The sequence below is a fragment of the Dipodomys merriami genome, unplaced genomic scaffold (genome assembly GCF_024711535.1).
Source record: "Dipodomys merriami isolate MVZ:Mamm:240054 unplaced genomic scaffold, mDipMer1.0.p SCAF_44, whole genome shotgun sequence".
NCBI classification, from domain to species: domain Eukaryota; kingdom Metazoa; phylum Chordata; class Mammalia; order Rodentia; family Heteromyidae; genus Dipodomys; species Dipodomys merriami.
Window position 1 is genome coordinate 5,810,873 of NW_027206002.1, and position 12,440 is coordinate 5,823,312.

General features: G+C 45.3%; 1 protein-coding gene across 9 annotated transcripts in view; it reads left to right on the forward strand.

The window, feature by feature from the left end:
• Window positions 1–12,440, forward strand: part of Sgcd (sarcoglycan delta) — a 913,825-nt gene that overhangs the window by 842,886 nt on the left and 58,499 nt on the right. For all 9 annotated transcript variants that reach the window (XM_069993889.1, XM_069993890.1, XM_069993888.1 and 6 more), the window contains one exon: window positions 11,956–12,028. In XM_069993889.1, the coding sequence (XP_069849990.1) occupies window positions 11,956–12,028 (73 nt within the window). The remainder of the gene's footprint in view (window positions 1–11,955; window positions 12,029–12,440) is intronic.

Sequence of the window (12,440 nt, forward strand, 5' to 3'; positions counted from 1 at the left end):
AAATCAATATCTCACGAAATGATCAAGCCTTAGACAAAGCTAAAGAGAGGAGTTAAACCTGGACGTCATGTTATAAAGCACACCTTGCGGTGGCAGGAAGAAGAACTCCTCAGGCTGTAAACCAGGGAAGATCCCTGCCAGGATCGGACTTGGTTCAGTTGATTTGATTGCATTAAACTGGAGAGAGTATAAAAAGAAAATAGCGCTGGTCCGAAGCTGCTTCCCCAGAGACCAGGTAGCTGACGCCTTCACCATTTGCTTTCTGGGCAGCTGGTTGTACAAGATCACAGTAGAATAGTGTGTGACCGCTCATCCTCCCCCTCTCCAGAGGTTAGCATCTCCAACTTCTCCCTGCTAGAGTCCAGTGGAATTCCACAGTACCAAAGCCTACACTCAAGACTTAAAAGAGGAAAGTTCCAGCCAGACACCAGTGGCTCACGCCTGTCATCCTAGCCACTCAGGAGGCTGAGATCTGAGGATCGCAGTTCAAAGCCAGCCTGGATAGGAAAGTTCATGAGACTCTTATCTCCAGTGAACCACCAGAAAACCGGAAGTGGCTCTATGGCTCAAAGGGATAGAGCACTTGCCTTGAGTGCAAGCGCTCAGGCCCTGAATCCAAGCCAACAATAAAAAGAATTAAAAAGAGGGAGAGTCACCAGTGGACACAGTGAAATGGTGCTCATCCAGGGGGCATGCCAGGTACGGTGGAGCACAAAGCAAGAGCAGGTCTTAATGGAGAAGAGTTTAGCTCATTGAATGTACTTAAGGAAAGAAAGACTTTTTCTCCTGGCTGAAAGCACTGTGCCTAATGGAGAGTGGGTAAGAAATCCAAGTGCAAGGAAACACCTATACAGTAGCAGAGATTTCCAGCTGGGAGTGGCCATGTATGCCTATAAATCCCAGCAGTCATAGGGCTGAGCCAGGAGGATAGCAAGTTCGAGGCTAGCCTAGCTACTTAGCAAGATTCTATCTCTATACCACCACGATCACCTCCACCCCAGTACCCCCCAAAAAGGAACATGATCACGTTCAGCTTTTGGTCCTTTGGCTTGTGGCAAAAATAAGTTTCAGGGCAACGGTACGGACCTCTTTGTTGTTGCTGTTATATTTTAAAGTGGATAAAGAAGTATCCACTCTGAGCTAGGCCTGTCGATGCAGGCCTGGAGTTCCAACACTCACTAGTTGTAGGCTACAGAATCACTGGCTCGAGGACCCGTTGGGTTCCATAAGGAGGTCCTGTTTCAAAACAGGGTAAACTCTGTTATTCAAGGTTGATTTATTTAGGTATTCCCATTTCACTACAATTAACAAACACATTAATAGAGGGCTTCCGAAACCATTAACGTAAGTCCCGTGGCAGCTCCGTGTGGGAATAGCAGGGCTACTACAGATAAATTAAATATAAGGGGATGGAAAAGGCATTAAGTTAGGATAGGCAGGAAGAAAAATGGTCATTTAATTCCACCCAAAATACCAAGTCCTGTTGATTTGTTATTTTAAATTTTTTTCAAGAAATTGACTAACCTGCCAATTCTTTTGCCCTTTGTAGATTAATCATGGTGATGCATACTGTGAGGATTTTGTGTATTTATCTTCATGTCCTTCACGAAGGTCTTTCCATTGCTTATGTATGGGTTGGTTAATTTTTTTATTGCTTTATCATAAGGGTGCTATACAGAGGGCTTACAGTTCTATAACTCAGGAAAAGAGTACATTTCTTTTCAGACAATGTCACCCCTTCCCTCTCTCCCAGGTTTTCCCTCCCATCCTCACCCCCAAGTTTGTACTCTTCATTTTCAGTGTAGTGTTCAGTGAGTACCACTGCTGTAATTATTCACCCTTTGCCCCTCCGTTTCTGTGCCCCCCCTTCACAAGGACATATATACAAACAAAACAGAAAGAAAACAAAAACAGCAAGAAAGAAAACAAAGCCTTCTCATTTTTATTCCCTGGAGTTCATTTCCGTAAATATTATTTTGTATGATCAGATAGGCATTTGGGGTCTGGGCCTCTTGAAGGGTCCCGCCCCTCCCCCTCCAGTGACAGGGGGCGTGGCCTGGGACACAGCGTGATTGATACTAGGCAGGTGCAATTAGCAGAATTCTCTTAAGGTGATTCACACAGATCACAAATCAGGACTTGTCCCCCCCACTCCCCCCCAGAACAAGTCCAATGGGAATCCTGGAGGTGGCTACATCAATGCATATGAGATCCTCTTGGTCTTTCTTTCCCTCATGGTTGGAAGATGCTTCTCACAGCTAGCTGTACATGGCGCATGGCTATCCTGGTAGAGAAACTGGCAGCCTAGAGACATCCACCAGCCCCACCTGTGCCCACCTGTGTGCACACCTCCCCTGGGCCCTTCTAGCGTGGACTGCAACCTGCAGTCTCAACTTAGAGGAAGTTAGCCGGGCCCTTGGCTCCCATGTATAATACCCAGGGTATTTGTTTGCAAGGGGAAAAGGAAGAGATGGTTGTTAGAATGGCACAACACAGTGTCCTGGGAATAAAACCCGTGGATAAGGTAAAAATCGGATCATCCAGATGACCCTTTAAGCCGCCCGTGATGCGGGCCTGCGTGAAGGCTTGCTCCCTTAACAAGATTGCATTCCGAAATTAAATCACGCGGGCCGCTTGTATTAAGATTTCAATTTCACCATTTCTCTTCCCACCGTCACCGTCTTCCTCTCCGGTACGTGAGCTCATAAGTTTCTCCAATTATTTTTTTTTTCAGCTGGTATTTTTTCATTCTCAATTAAAGACTTCAATTTCCTTCTCCACGGGCAGCGCCGCCTCCCGCTTGTGCAGCCTCGGGAACAAGGCATTCTGTGCCTCCAGCGCCAGGCCCCGGTGGTTTGCTCAGGGCTTCGGAGCGTCCTTGGGTCCTGATTGCCTGCCCATGGCAGGCACTGGCCAGTGCAGATCTGCAGAGGCTGCGCCTGCCCCTGCCTCCCGGGGCCTTGGATCACCTCTCTCTCTCTCTCCCTCTGCTTGGTGGCGTGGTGCCGGCCACCTGTCCTAAGTAGGCCTGCAGGGTGTTTATTATCTCACCCGTGGGATTCGCAGTGCCGTGTCTTTGAGGACACACAGCGTCTCCCTCCAGCACGGCTCTGATGTGGAGACTCGGCCTCCATCCCCCTTTATCATCGCAGCTCTGTGGAGCGGATCGGGTCCCGCTTGAGAGGCCGCTTCGTCCACGCGATTGCATCCGTGTGTGCATTCGACACAGCCCGTGGCGGTGCCATTGTCTCTTTTCCTGTGCAGGTTTTATTTACTGCCAAAAATAATGTAGTCATAAGAAACTGAAATGAGGTTACTTACTGCTCGGATGCCTCCTTTTCATTTTTATTTATTTTTTTAATTTTCTCTAGTTCAGGCAAAATGATACTCCAAGCCTGAGTTCTGGCCCATTGGTTTCTAGAGTAGAGTTAGCTTAATTAAACCGCTTACCTCTTCCTGTCCCACCAGGATGTCTCGGTGTGTGAACTGTCTCCATTGCGGATTCTATGCGAGTGTTTAAGGTGTACTCGAGCCGCGTGACCGCTTCACTGTTACGATCATTATATTTAAAAGGGAACATGTCTTATCTTACTACCTGTTGTTGGTACTCAGATTGTTTGATGTCGTATTGTTAGCTCCAAGGCCTTCTCTTCTATTTTTGTTTTCTTCGTCATCTTCTCACATAGCTTCTTAGATTGTGTTCGAACTTATTATGTTCTTTTTAAAAATATATATTTGTTATTGTTGTTATATAGGTGATGTTCAGAGGGGTTCGAGTTACATAAGTCAGGTAATGAGTATTTTTCATTTTGGACAGTGTCTCCCCTGTCCTCATTGTCCCCCAGTTTTTCCCTCCCGTTTTCACCCACAAGTGGTAAAGTTCATTTTCAGCATATTATACTTCTAGCATAATAGATAGAAGCTACCCATCATTTATATACACACATGTATATGTATATACATAGAATCTCTAGGACATATGCGCACACATATCTCATAATTAATCACATGTATATTTGTCTGTTCCTCTAATCCTCACAATGCTTCAAGGGAGAAGGAGTACATTCCGCCAAGAAGGAACAGCGAGTTAACTTGTCCAGCACCTTAGTTCTCTTCCCAATCTTCCTGGAACTTGGTACTCTGTCTTTTCAAGTCACCTATCTGTCAAAACTCCCAGCCTCAATGAGCGAAAATACCACCCTGATGCCCACCTGCGTCTGAGTACCTGGGTCCCTCCTAGTCCTGTGCCCCATAAACGCACAATTGCTAACCACAGGAGAACATTAGCACCCAGCACTCAGCAGCCAACGGACTCTGTGTTTCACTTGCCAAAAGATGGCACTTTGCTGGGCATTGGTGGCTCACGCCTGTCATCCTAGCTACTCAGAAGGCTGAGACCCGAGGATCACTGTTCAAAGCCAGCCAGGGCAGGAAAGTCCTTGAGACACCCAGCTCCAATGAACCACCAGAAAACCAGAAGTGGTGCAGTGGCTCAAAGTGGTAGAGCACTTCCCTTGAGCAAAAACTGTTCAGAGACAGCGCCCAGGCCCCAAGTTCAAGCCCCCCATGACCCACAAAAAGAAAATGGCGCCTCATGTCATGTCCACGTCTTCCTCTTTTGTGATGGTCAGATTGAAAAGCTAGAACAATGCTAAGCTCAGTGGACATCTTCATTCTTCTTTCTGACTATAATGAACACACTGAACCCGCCTCCAGCTTCTCGAAATACTTCTCCCGGCTTGTCTGGGACTGCATCCCTGGTCCTCCATCTACCTTCTCAGTGATTGCTTCTCTGTTTCTCTCCACGGTTCATCCTCCCGCTCAAACCTCCATTGCTGGAGTGCCTTACAGTTCTGCCCGTGGTTCTCTTTCAACCTTTCTAGGGCCTCTGTTGGCTCATACCGTCCGTGCTCTTGACTGCTGCTTTCATCTGGATCCCAGCGGTGCTCAGCAAGGCCTCTTCCCACATCAGCCTTCACAGGCCCTCCGGCCCGCCCGGCTAGGACAAAGCTCCCAGCCATGCATGGACTCCGCAGGCTCCTTCAAAGCAGTGTTTCCCAGCCCTTTGCTACGTTCTCTCTCCTAGGGAGTCTGCGGATTCTTCTTTCCTCACCGCCCACCCTGTAGATCTCACTAGTGCAGCTGCACTATCTACCTGTTCTGTGAGAGCGTGACACGCACACATTCCTCTCTGTGTGCAAGCCTGCAGAATGTATGACTTATAAGGATTGTGCTTTTAAAACTTTATTTTTCCCCCTGCTTTTTATCTGTCTAGTTCTAATAAAACCCAGTAAGAGAAAAGATCAGATTTTCTCACTGAACATCAATCGCCCTCCTGGACCATGCACATATTAGGCACTAATTAAAGCTCCAGTTCCAAGACTCAGATTGCCAACAGCTTTTTGTATCTAGTCTTTTAATTTTGTTCTTTCCCACGGGCACTGGGGTTTAAGCTCAGGCCCTTCTTGGCATTATCCTAGGCAGGATCTCTACCCCTTGAATCGTACCTTGGCCTTCATTCTTTCTCCAATTAGCATCTTCTATCTCAGTCACAGGCTGGCCTGAGCCCTGGGTCCTTCTAACTATGCCTCTGTGTGGCTGGCATTTGAGTTCTGAGCCACCATGCCCAGCATGTTAGTTGAGATGAAATCTCACTTTTTTTTTTTTTTTTTTTTTTTTTTTTTTGCCTGACTGGTCTCAAACTGCAGTCCTGTCGATCTCTGCCCCCAGAGTAACTGATGGACCTTACACCTGGGCTTTTTAAATGGGTTTAAAAAAAAAAAAAACCAATGGCATCCCTAAATGGAAAATGTGAAACTGTGTCACTTATGTCTGTCTACCAAGCCCTTCAGCTGGTTCGTTGGGTTTTACACTAAAACTTCCAGAAAGTCTGCCATCTTTTGGATTTCTCAGACCATTTTACATCTTTGATTAAACACACTCCAACCCATTTCCTCGAAAAGAGCTTTTCACTGCATGATACTTTTAAGAGAAAGCCCAATGAATATTCATGATAAGAATGACATATTAGCCAGGTGCTGGCTGTCCGTGCCTGCCATCCCAGCTACTCAGGATGCTGAGACCCCAAGAATTTCCGTTTGAAGCCAGCTAGGCAAAAAATCTTGTGAGACCCATCTGCACAATAATCACCGAAAAGCTGGGCTAGAGGCTTGGCTTAAGTGGTCATGCACCAAGCAAACCCAGGACCCTAAGATGAGTTTGTAAAAGCAGCACTGATCTTAGCTCATTGGTCTCTTGCTTATCTGCTGTTTCAAGAAATGGAATGAACCTTTCTTTCATTGTTACTGAGCCATTTTGTCAGATCCACTTCTTTTTTTCCATTTTACGATCTAGTATTGGTATAAATACCTATCTTTAGTCAAGGAAAATATGGCTATAATTACACTTGTCATTCAGTTCTTACCTACCTAAGCAATGTAAATTCAGAAACTGTCAATGATTTTTATATTCTCCCTCCTTCCTTTCCTTTGCTTCCTTCCCTCCCTCCTTCCTTTCCTTCTTTTCTTCCTTCCCTCCCTCCCCCTCCTTTCTTTCCTTCCTCCCTCCTTTCCCTTCTTCCCTCCCTCCCTCTCTCCCTCCCTCTCTCCCTCTCTCTCTCCATCCCTCTCTCCATCCCTCTCTCCCTCCCACCCTTCCTTCCTTCCTTCCTTCCTTCCTTCCTTCCTTCCTTCCTTCCTTCCTTCCTTCCTTCCTTCCCTTGTTTATTTGTTTGATTTCTGAGATGAGGTCTCACTGTACAGCCTAGGCTGACTTTGAAACTTGTGACCTTCCAGTTCTGGGAACACAGGTGTTCACCACTACACTCAGCCTACAGATGTTTGAGTTCTGCCTTGTAAAACCATTGAACATTGGTCCCCATGATTTAAACCATTGAACAAAGATGAGTTTTTACTTCCTGTTCATTAATGTAAAAGCATCAGTCAAAATTATACTAATATTAATGATGTTCATCAAGAAAGAATTTAACACTGCAAATTCCATTAAACTAGTTTAATCCCGTAATCAATTTTCTATGCTGTATCCTTAAACCATTTTTGACTTTTTAAAAGATTTCTTGAAATGATTGTTTAGTAGATCAATTCTGTTTCTTGTATGACAAGATGTGAGTTAGAATAATGTCTACCAGATCTGGCTTATTATCAGTCTTCTGGATCCATGTCACTAAGCATAACTTCTGTCTCTGTTTTTCCCAACCCCCTTTCCCTGTGTCAGATTTTGCAAATCTTGAAATTTTGCAGATTTTAAAAAATGTCGTCGAAGTTCTTCTTTCTCTAATTCAGCCCACAGGGATTGTTTTCGTCTCCACCAAATTTAATTTCCTTAGATCACTCGTGTTAACTATAGTAAATTTTGCTTTCCACCATTTTATCTCCTTTAAGACTTCTTTTCTGGTGATACCGTCTACCAGTGAGAACAGTTTTGGCTTGGGGTACAGTACCTGGGTAAAATCCTGGGTTCAATACTCAGTACCACAAAAATAACAAGTGTGGGAACTTGCAGCTTAAATTACATAAAAGCCTATTGGTTTTTTTTGTTGTTGTCCTCTTTGTCTAGTAAATTCCTTTGATGTTTCAGGATCCTGTTCCTCTCCCCCGTGTACTTAGGTCTGAGCATAACCTCATGGGAGTTTATACTCCAGGGAAAGACAGTTTACCACTGATGCTGAATTCATTCCTCGTTTGCCAGCTGAGGAAATCAAAGGCCAGAGAGCTATGTGGTGTGCCCCAGGGAGGGACCGAGTGAAGAGTAGGTCTGAGGTCCCAGCATCCAGAGCACTTTGATGGGGGGAAAAACATGATGAACCTGAGCTCTCCACTCGAGTATCATTTCTAGAGAGAAACTGGCTTTCTGTTACTATGGTAACAAAGTGCATTTGAGGTTTGTTTTTTTTTTTACAAGTATACCCCCTACCTGTACTAGTAGGAGAAAGAGCCATTGAGCTGATCTTTATGGTGATTCAAAACACTTTAGATAGATCCTGTCACATGCTTTATAAGCTCCTGATAGATTGCATAGAATTAAGTTATTGGGCAGAGAACCAGCTAATGGAAACACATTGATGAAATCATTTTCGAGGGACATTAAATAGAACTTAAAATCAAGCTGAAATGGCTTTATGGATTTTTCAGTCAAACTGTTTATGAACATTTATTGCCAGTAAATTATATTGTGTCAAGAGAGGGAATCGGTAGGTATGGTTTTAATAGAAACCTTTTTTGAAATAATCAAATTGAGAATAATGCATCATGCAAGGATGGATGGAGGGTGGGCGATGAATGGTGGTCTGTGGCGAAGAAGGGGTGGAAAGACAGATCCGTTAAGAGATCCTGGGAAGAAATGATGTTGGGAAAGTATTCTCATCAGACTTGTAAAGTGTTTCTAGAAGAGTAACTGGGGATACAGAGGGCAGTCCTTGAGGCTGAGAACCTGTAGGCACTTAGTTCTTTCCAGAACCAAGAATATCGGGTATTTAAAGAAACTAAGTAGCAGATGAGCATTCATCATCTATTTTTGGGGGCGGGGGGGGGGGAATTAGTTGTGGGGCCTGGGCGCTGTCCCTGAGCTTTTTTGCTCAAGGCGAGTGCTCTACCACTTTGAACCACAGCGCCACTCCCAGTTTTCTGGTGGTTCATTGGAGATAAGAGTCTCATGGCCTTTCCTGCCTGGGCTGGCTTGAACTGTGATCTCAGATCTCAGCCTCCTGAGTAGCTAGGATGACAGGCGTGAGCTGCCGGCACCCGCTTCATCATTGTATCTTGACGAATGAAGAAACAGCCTGGACACAGAGGCTGGAACTGGCGCAGGCTTTGGAAGTCCATTTTTAAGGAAAAAGTCATTCCTGCTGGGGGTCCCAGCGGGAGAATTCCTCTGACATAATTGCTCTGATTTTAGTGAAACATCTCTCCAACTGCACGCACACATCCGTCAAAGCACAGAGCTGGGAGATAGTCTTGAGCCGGAGATGTGTTGACAAATGACATTAGGAGCTGGCCTGACACTGGCTGAGACCCGGGGTATCACGGTGTCATGGGAACAGCCTCAATACTGAAGGCTGTCCAGTCGCGGGCACTCACTTCCCATATGGAGAACTCGGGCAACTGAGGCTGGTTTTTGAACGGACGCAAACGCTCTCTTTTTGTTAATGCAATTCTGGGTGGGAGCAGAGACTTGAGCTGCACCGCACGCCAGTAGCTCTCCTTGCCTCACCGAGACCTGTAACAGTTGGTTTTAGGCATGGCGTTCAAGTACACATGGCCAAGAAAGACGGATTCCTCAGTACCCAAGGATGATGGGCGCTGCTCTCACATGAGGCGAGTGGTTAGGGGGTGTTGGTGGGTGTTAGATAGCCAGGGACCACACCCCCATGTTTCACTCGTGTCCTGAGACCTCCATGGGCAGCCTGCACCGTGCCCAGGGCCTGTGCCTACCTTACAGGATCATAGCAGTGTAGGAGATGTAAAACAGTGTTCTCTGAAAAAAAAAATCCAATTTAATACATGTTTAACCAAAGCTACGTAGAAGTGTCTATTCCACTTCATTTATATTCAGTTGTACAGGATGTAATAAAGTGAAATCCCAGGGGCAAAATTAATCATTTATGCATGAGCAAACCATGAACATTTGTATGAAATTTACATGAAAAGCTTTAAATGTATATGGATATGTTGATGTCTTTGGAATGATGTTAAAGAATCTGGTTTGGAGTCTTACAAAAGGAAGACTAATCCAGGCGCCGGTGGCTCACGCCTGTAATCCTAGCTACTCAAGAGGCTGAGATCTGAGGATCGTGGTTTGAAGCCAGGAAAGTCTGTTGAGACTCTTATCTCCAATAAAATAATCAGAAACAGCTGGAAGCGGCGCTGCGGCTCAAGTGGTAGAGCTCTAGCCTTGAGCACAGAGAAGCTCAGGGACAGCACCCAGGACTTGAGTTCAAGCCTCAAGACTGGGGATAAAGAAGAAAAAAAGGAAGACTATTCCTGCTTTGGGACCATCCTCACTGTCAATTTTATGAGGCGGTTGTGGAAACTTGGGGAGCTAGTACACATGACTGCATATGATGGAGGTTTTAGTCACTCACAATTGTAGGTTAGAAGAATAGCTATTATTATTATTCATCAAGATATTCCCGTAATGACCATTGCAGTGTTAAGTAGAGGCGTTATTCTCTGATTGTATTTGCAATTGTCTATTAGTCCTAGCAAAAAGAGATTGAATATTTCAATACTCGCTACAGAAATAAAGAAACCAATTTATTTTCCTGGATTCATTATTATGCCAGGATAAACTTAGGATTGGAATAATAATGTTGAACTTCTCAGCGTTATAACAACGCAAGAGAGACTCTGGAAATTCACACCTGAATTGCAAACTGACCCAGTCCTTCTTCTTGAGTCACAAATGAAAAGGTCAACTTCTTGCTTTCACCCCATAGGACAATGGTTTCTCTGAGTTTAATTGGAAAAATGGATACACAGAGCAAGTACCTATGATAAACAGGCTGAAAAGATCAGAGCTTGAGCAGGGAACATACGGATCAGTAACAATAACTTTGTTGTGGCTGGAAAGAGCCCAATGACAAATGTTAGGAAAAAAGCTCAATAGCACAAAGCTGGCGCCAGTGGCTCACGCCTGCAATCCTAGCTACTCAGGAGGCTGAGATCCGAGGATCGCGGTTCAAAGCCAGCCCAGGCAAGAAAAGTCCATGAGACTCTTGTTTCCAATAAACCACTGTGGCGCTGTGGCTCAAGTGGTAGAGCACTTGCCTTGAGCTGAAGAGCTGAGGGACAGCGCCCAGGCCCAGAGTTCAAGCCCCATGACTGACCAAAATTAAAAAGCAGCTCACTATCACAATCAAGAGCTCAATGTCTCAGTTGGGTTGGAGGTCTGTGTTGATACCCAGAGTGTGACAGTCCTGAACTTCCGTGATCTTCCATAATGTTATGTTTTTTGACATACTAGTACAAAACTTCACTGAAAAATCTCGCTTGTCTTTAGACAAATACTAGCGTGGAACCCTCTGCTAGGATGTGATCGCAGCCACGCAGTAAAAGGGCTCAGCTACTGTATTCCAAACACCTCCAGTTAGATGACTACAAATGGTTTATGAGCAATAAGAGGCAGACCTTTCTGTTTCCAGATAGGGTTTTCTTTTCTTTTGTTTTTTTTTTTTTTTCCTTTTTTATTTTTTGAAGCCAAAATGGAATTTGCCTCGTGGCCTTGTTCTGATCTCTGCAAGAACACTTTGAAAAGATGTTTCTTGGTTTTGTTTTGTTTTGTTTCAAGCTTGCTTGAATGACTTGATTCAGGGCTGTCCTTTCCTGTGCTCTAAAGCCAGTGGCAAAATATGTGCACAGTGCATAGTACGTGCATTATGGAAAATGCATGCATCCTGGACAATATATGTGGATTGAACAGTATGTGTATTTGGAGCAATATATTGCAGAGTGAACAGTACATGCATTCTGGGTAATATGTGTGGATTGAGCAGTACATGCATTCTGGGTAATAGATGTGAATGGAGCAGCCTGTGCATTCTGGGTAATATGCAGTAGGTATGTACTGATTGAGCAGTAGGTATATTCTGAGTACTACATTCCAATTAAGCAGTATGTGCATTCTGGGCATATGCAGATTGAACAGTACATACATTTTAGGTAATATGTGCAGATCAAAAAGCACATGCATTCTGGGTAATATGTGTGGATTGAACCCTATGTACATTCTGAGTACTATATGGGGGTTGAGCAGCAGGTGCATTCTGGGTAATAAGTGCAGATGGAGTAGCATCTGCATTCTGGGTAGTAAATGCGGATGGGGTAGCCTTGCGTCGTGGGTAACATCTGCATTTGGGGTAACATGTGGTACAATGGATGCCTCACACTTGGGTGATCCTCCACCACGCCAACCGTGTTTGCTTTTGTCTTTTGTGCACAGGAGCCGAGGGCACAGTCTTCCCCAAGTCGATAGAAACACCCAATGTGAGGGCCGACCCCTTCAAGGAGCTGAGGTAAGCCGCTGCCTCTGCGCCGCCTTCGCCGAGCGGCTGTGGCTGGTCTGTCTCACGCTCACCAGTGATAACCTTTGGACTATTGAAGACGTCGCCACAGTACCAAAATGCATCCCCTGGGGGACGGGACGGCGGGAGGGTGACTGAAGAGGCGCTACCACCCAAAGAACACTTTCTCTAAGTCCTTCAGAGAATTCCAGGAGTGCCCTGAGAGGCCGCTAGGCCTCCTGGCGGTGGGATGTAGATTCATTCATCGGCGGCAGTGTTCGGCTGTCCTGTTTTGTGGTCATGGCGCAGCTCTGCCCAGGGAAAAGTGGCTATCTAAAAGAAACTGAAGTCTAAATGCAATTGGGGCAGCATACTGCGTAACAAGCTATTCCGTGGCACGGGATTGCTAGAAGAGTCTGGGAGT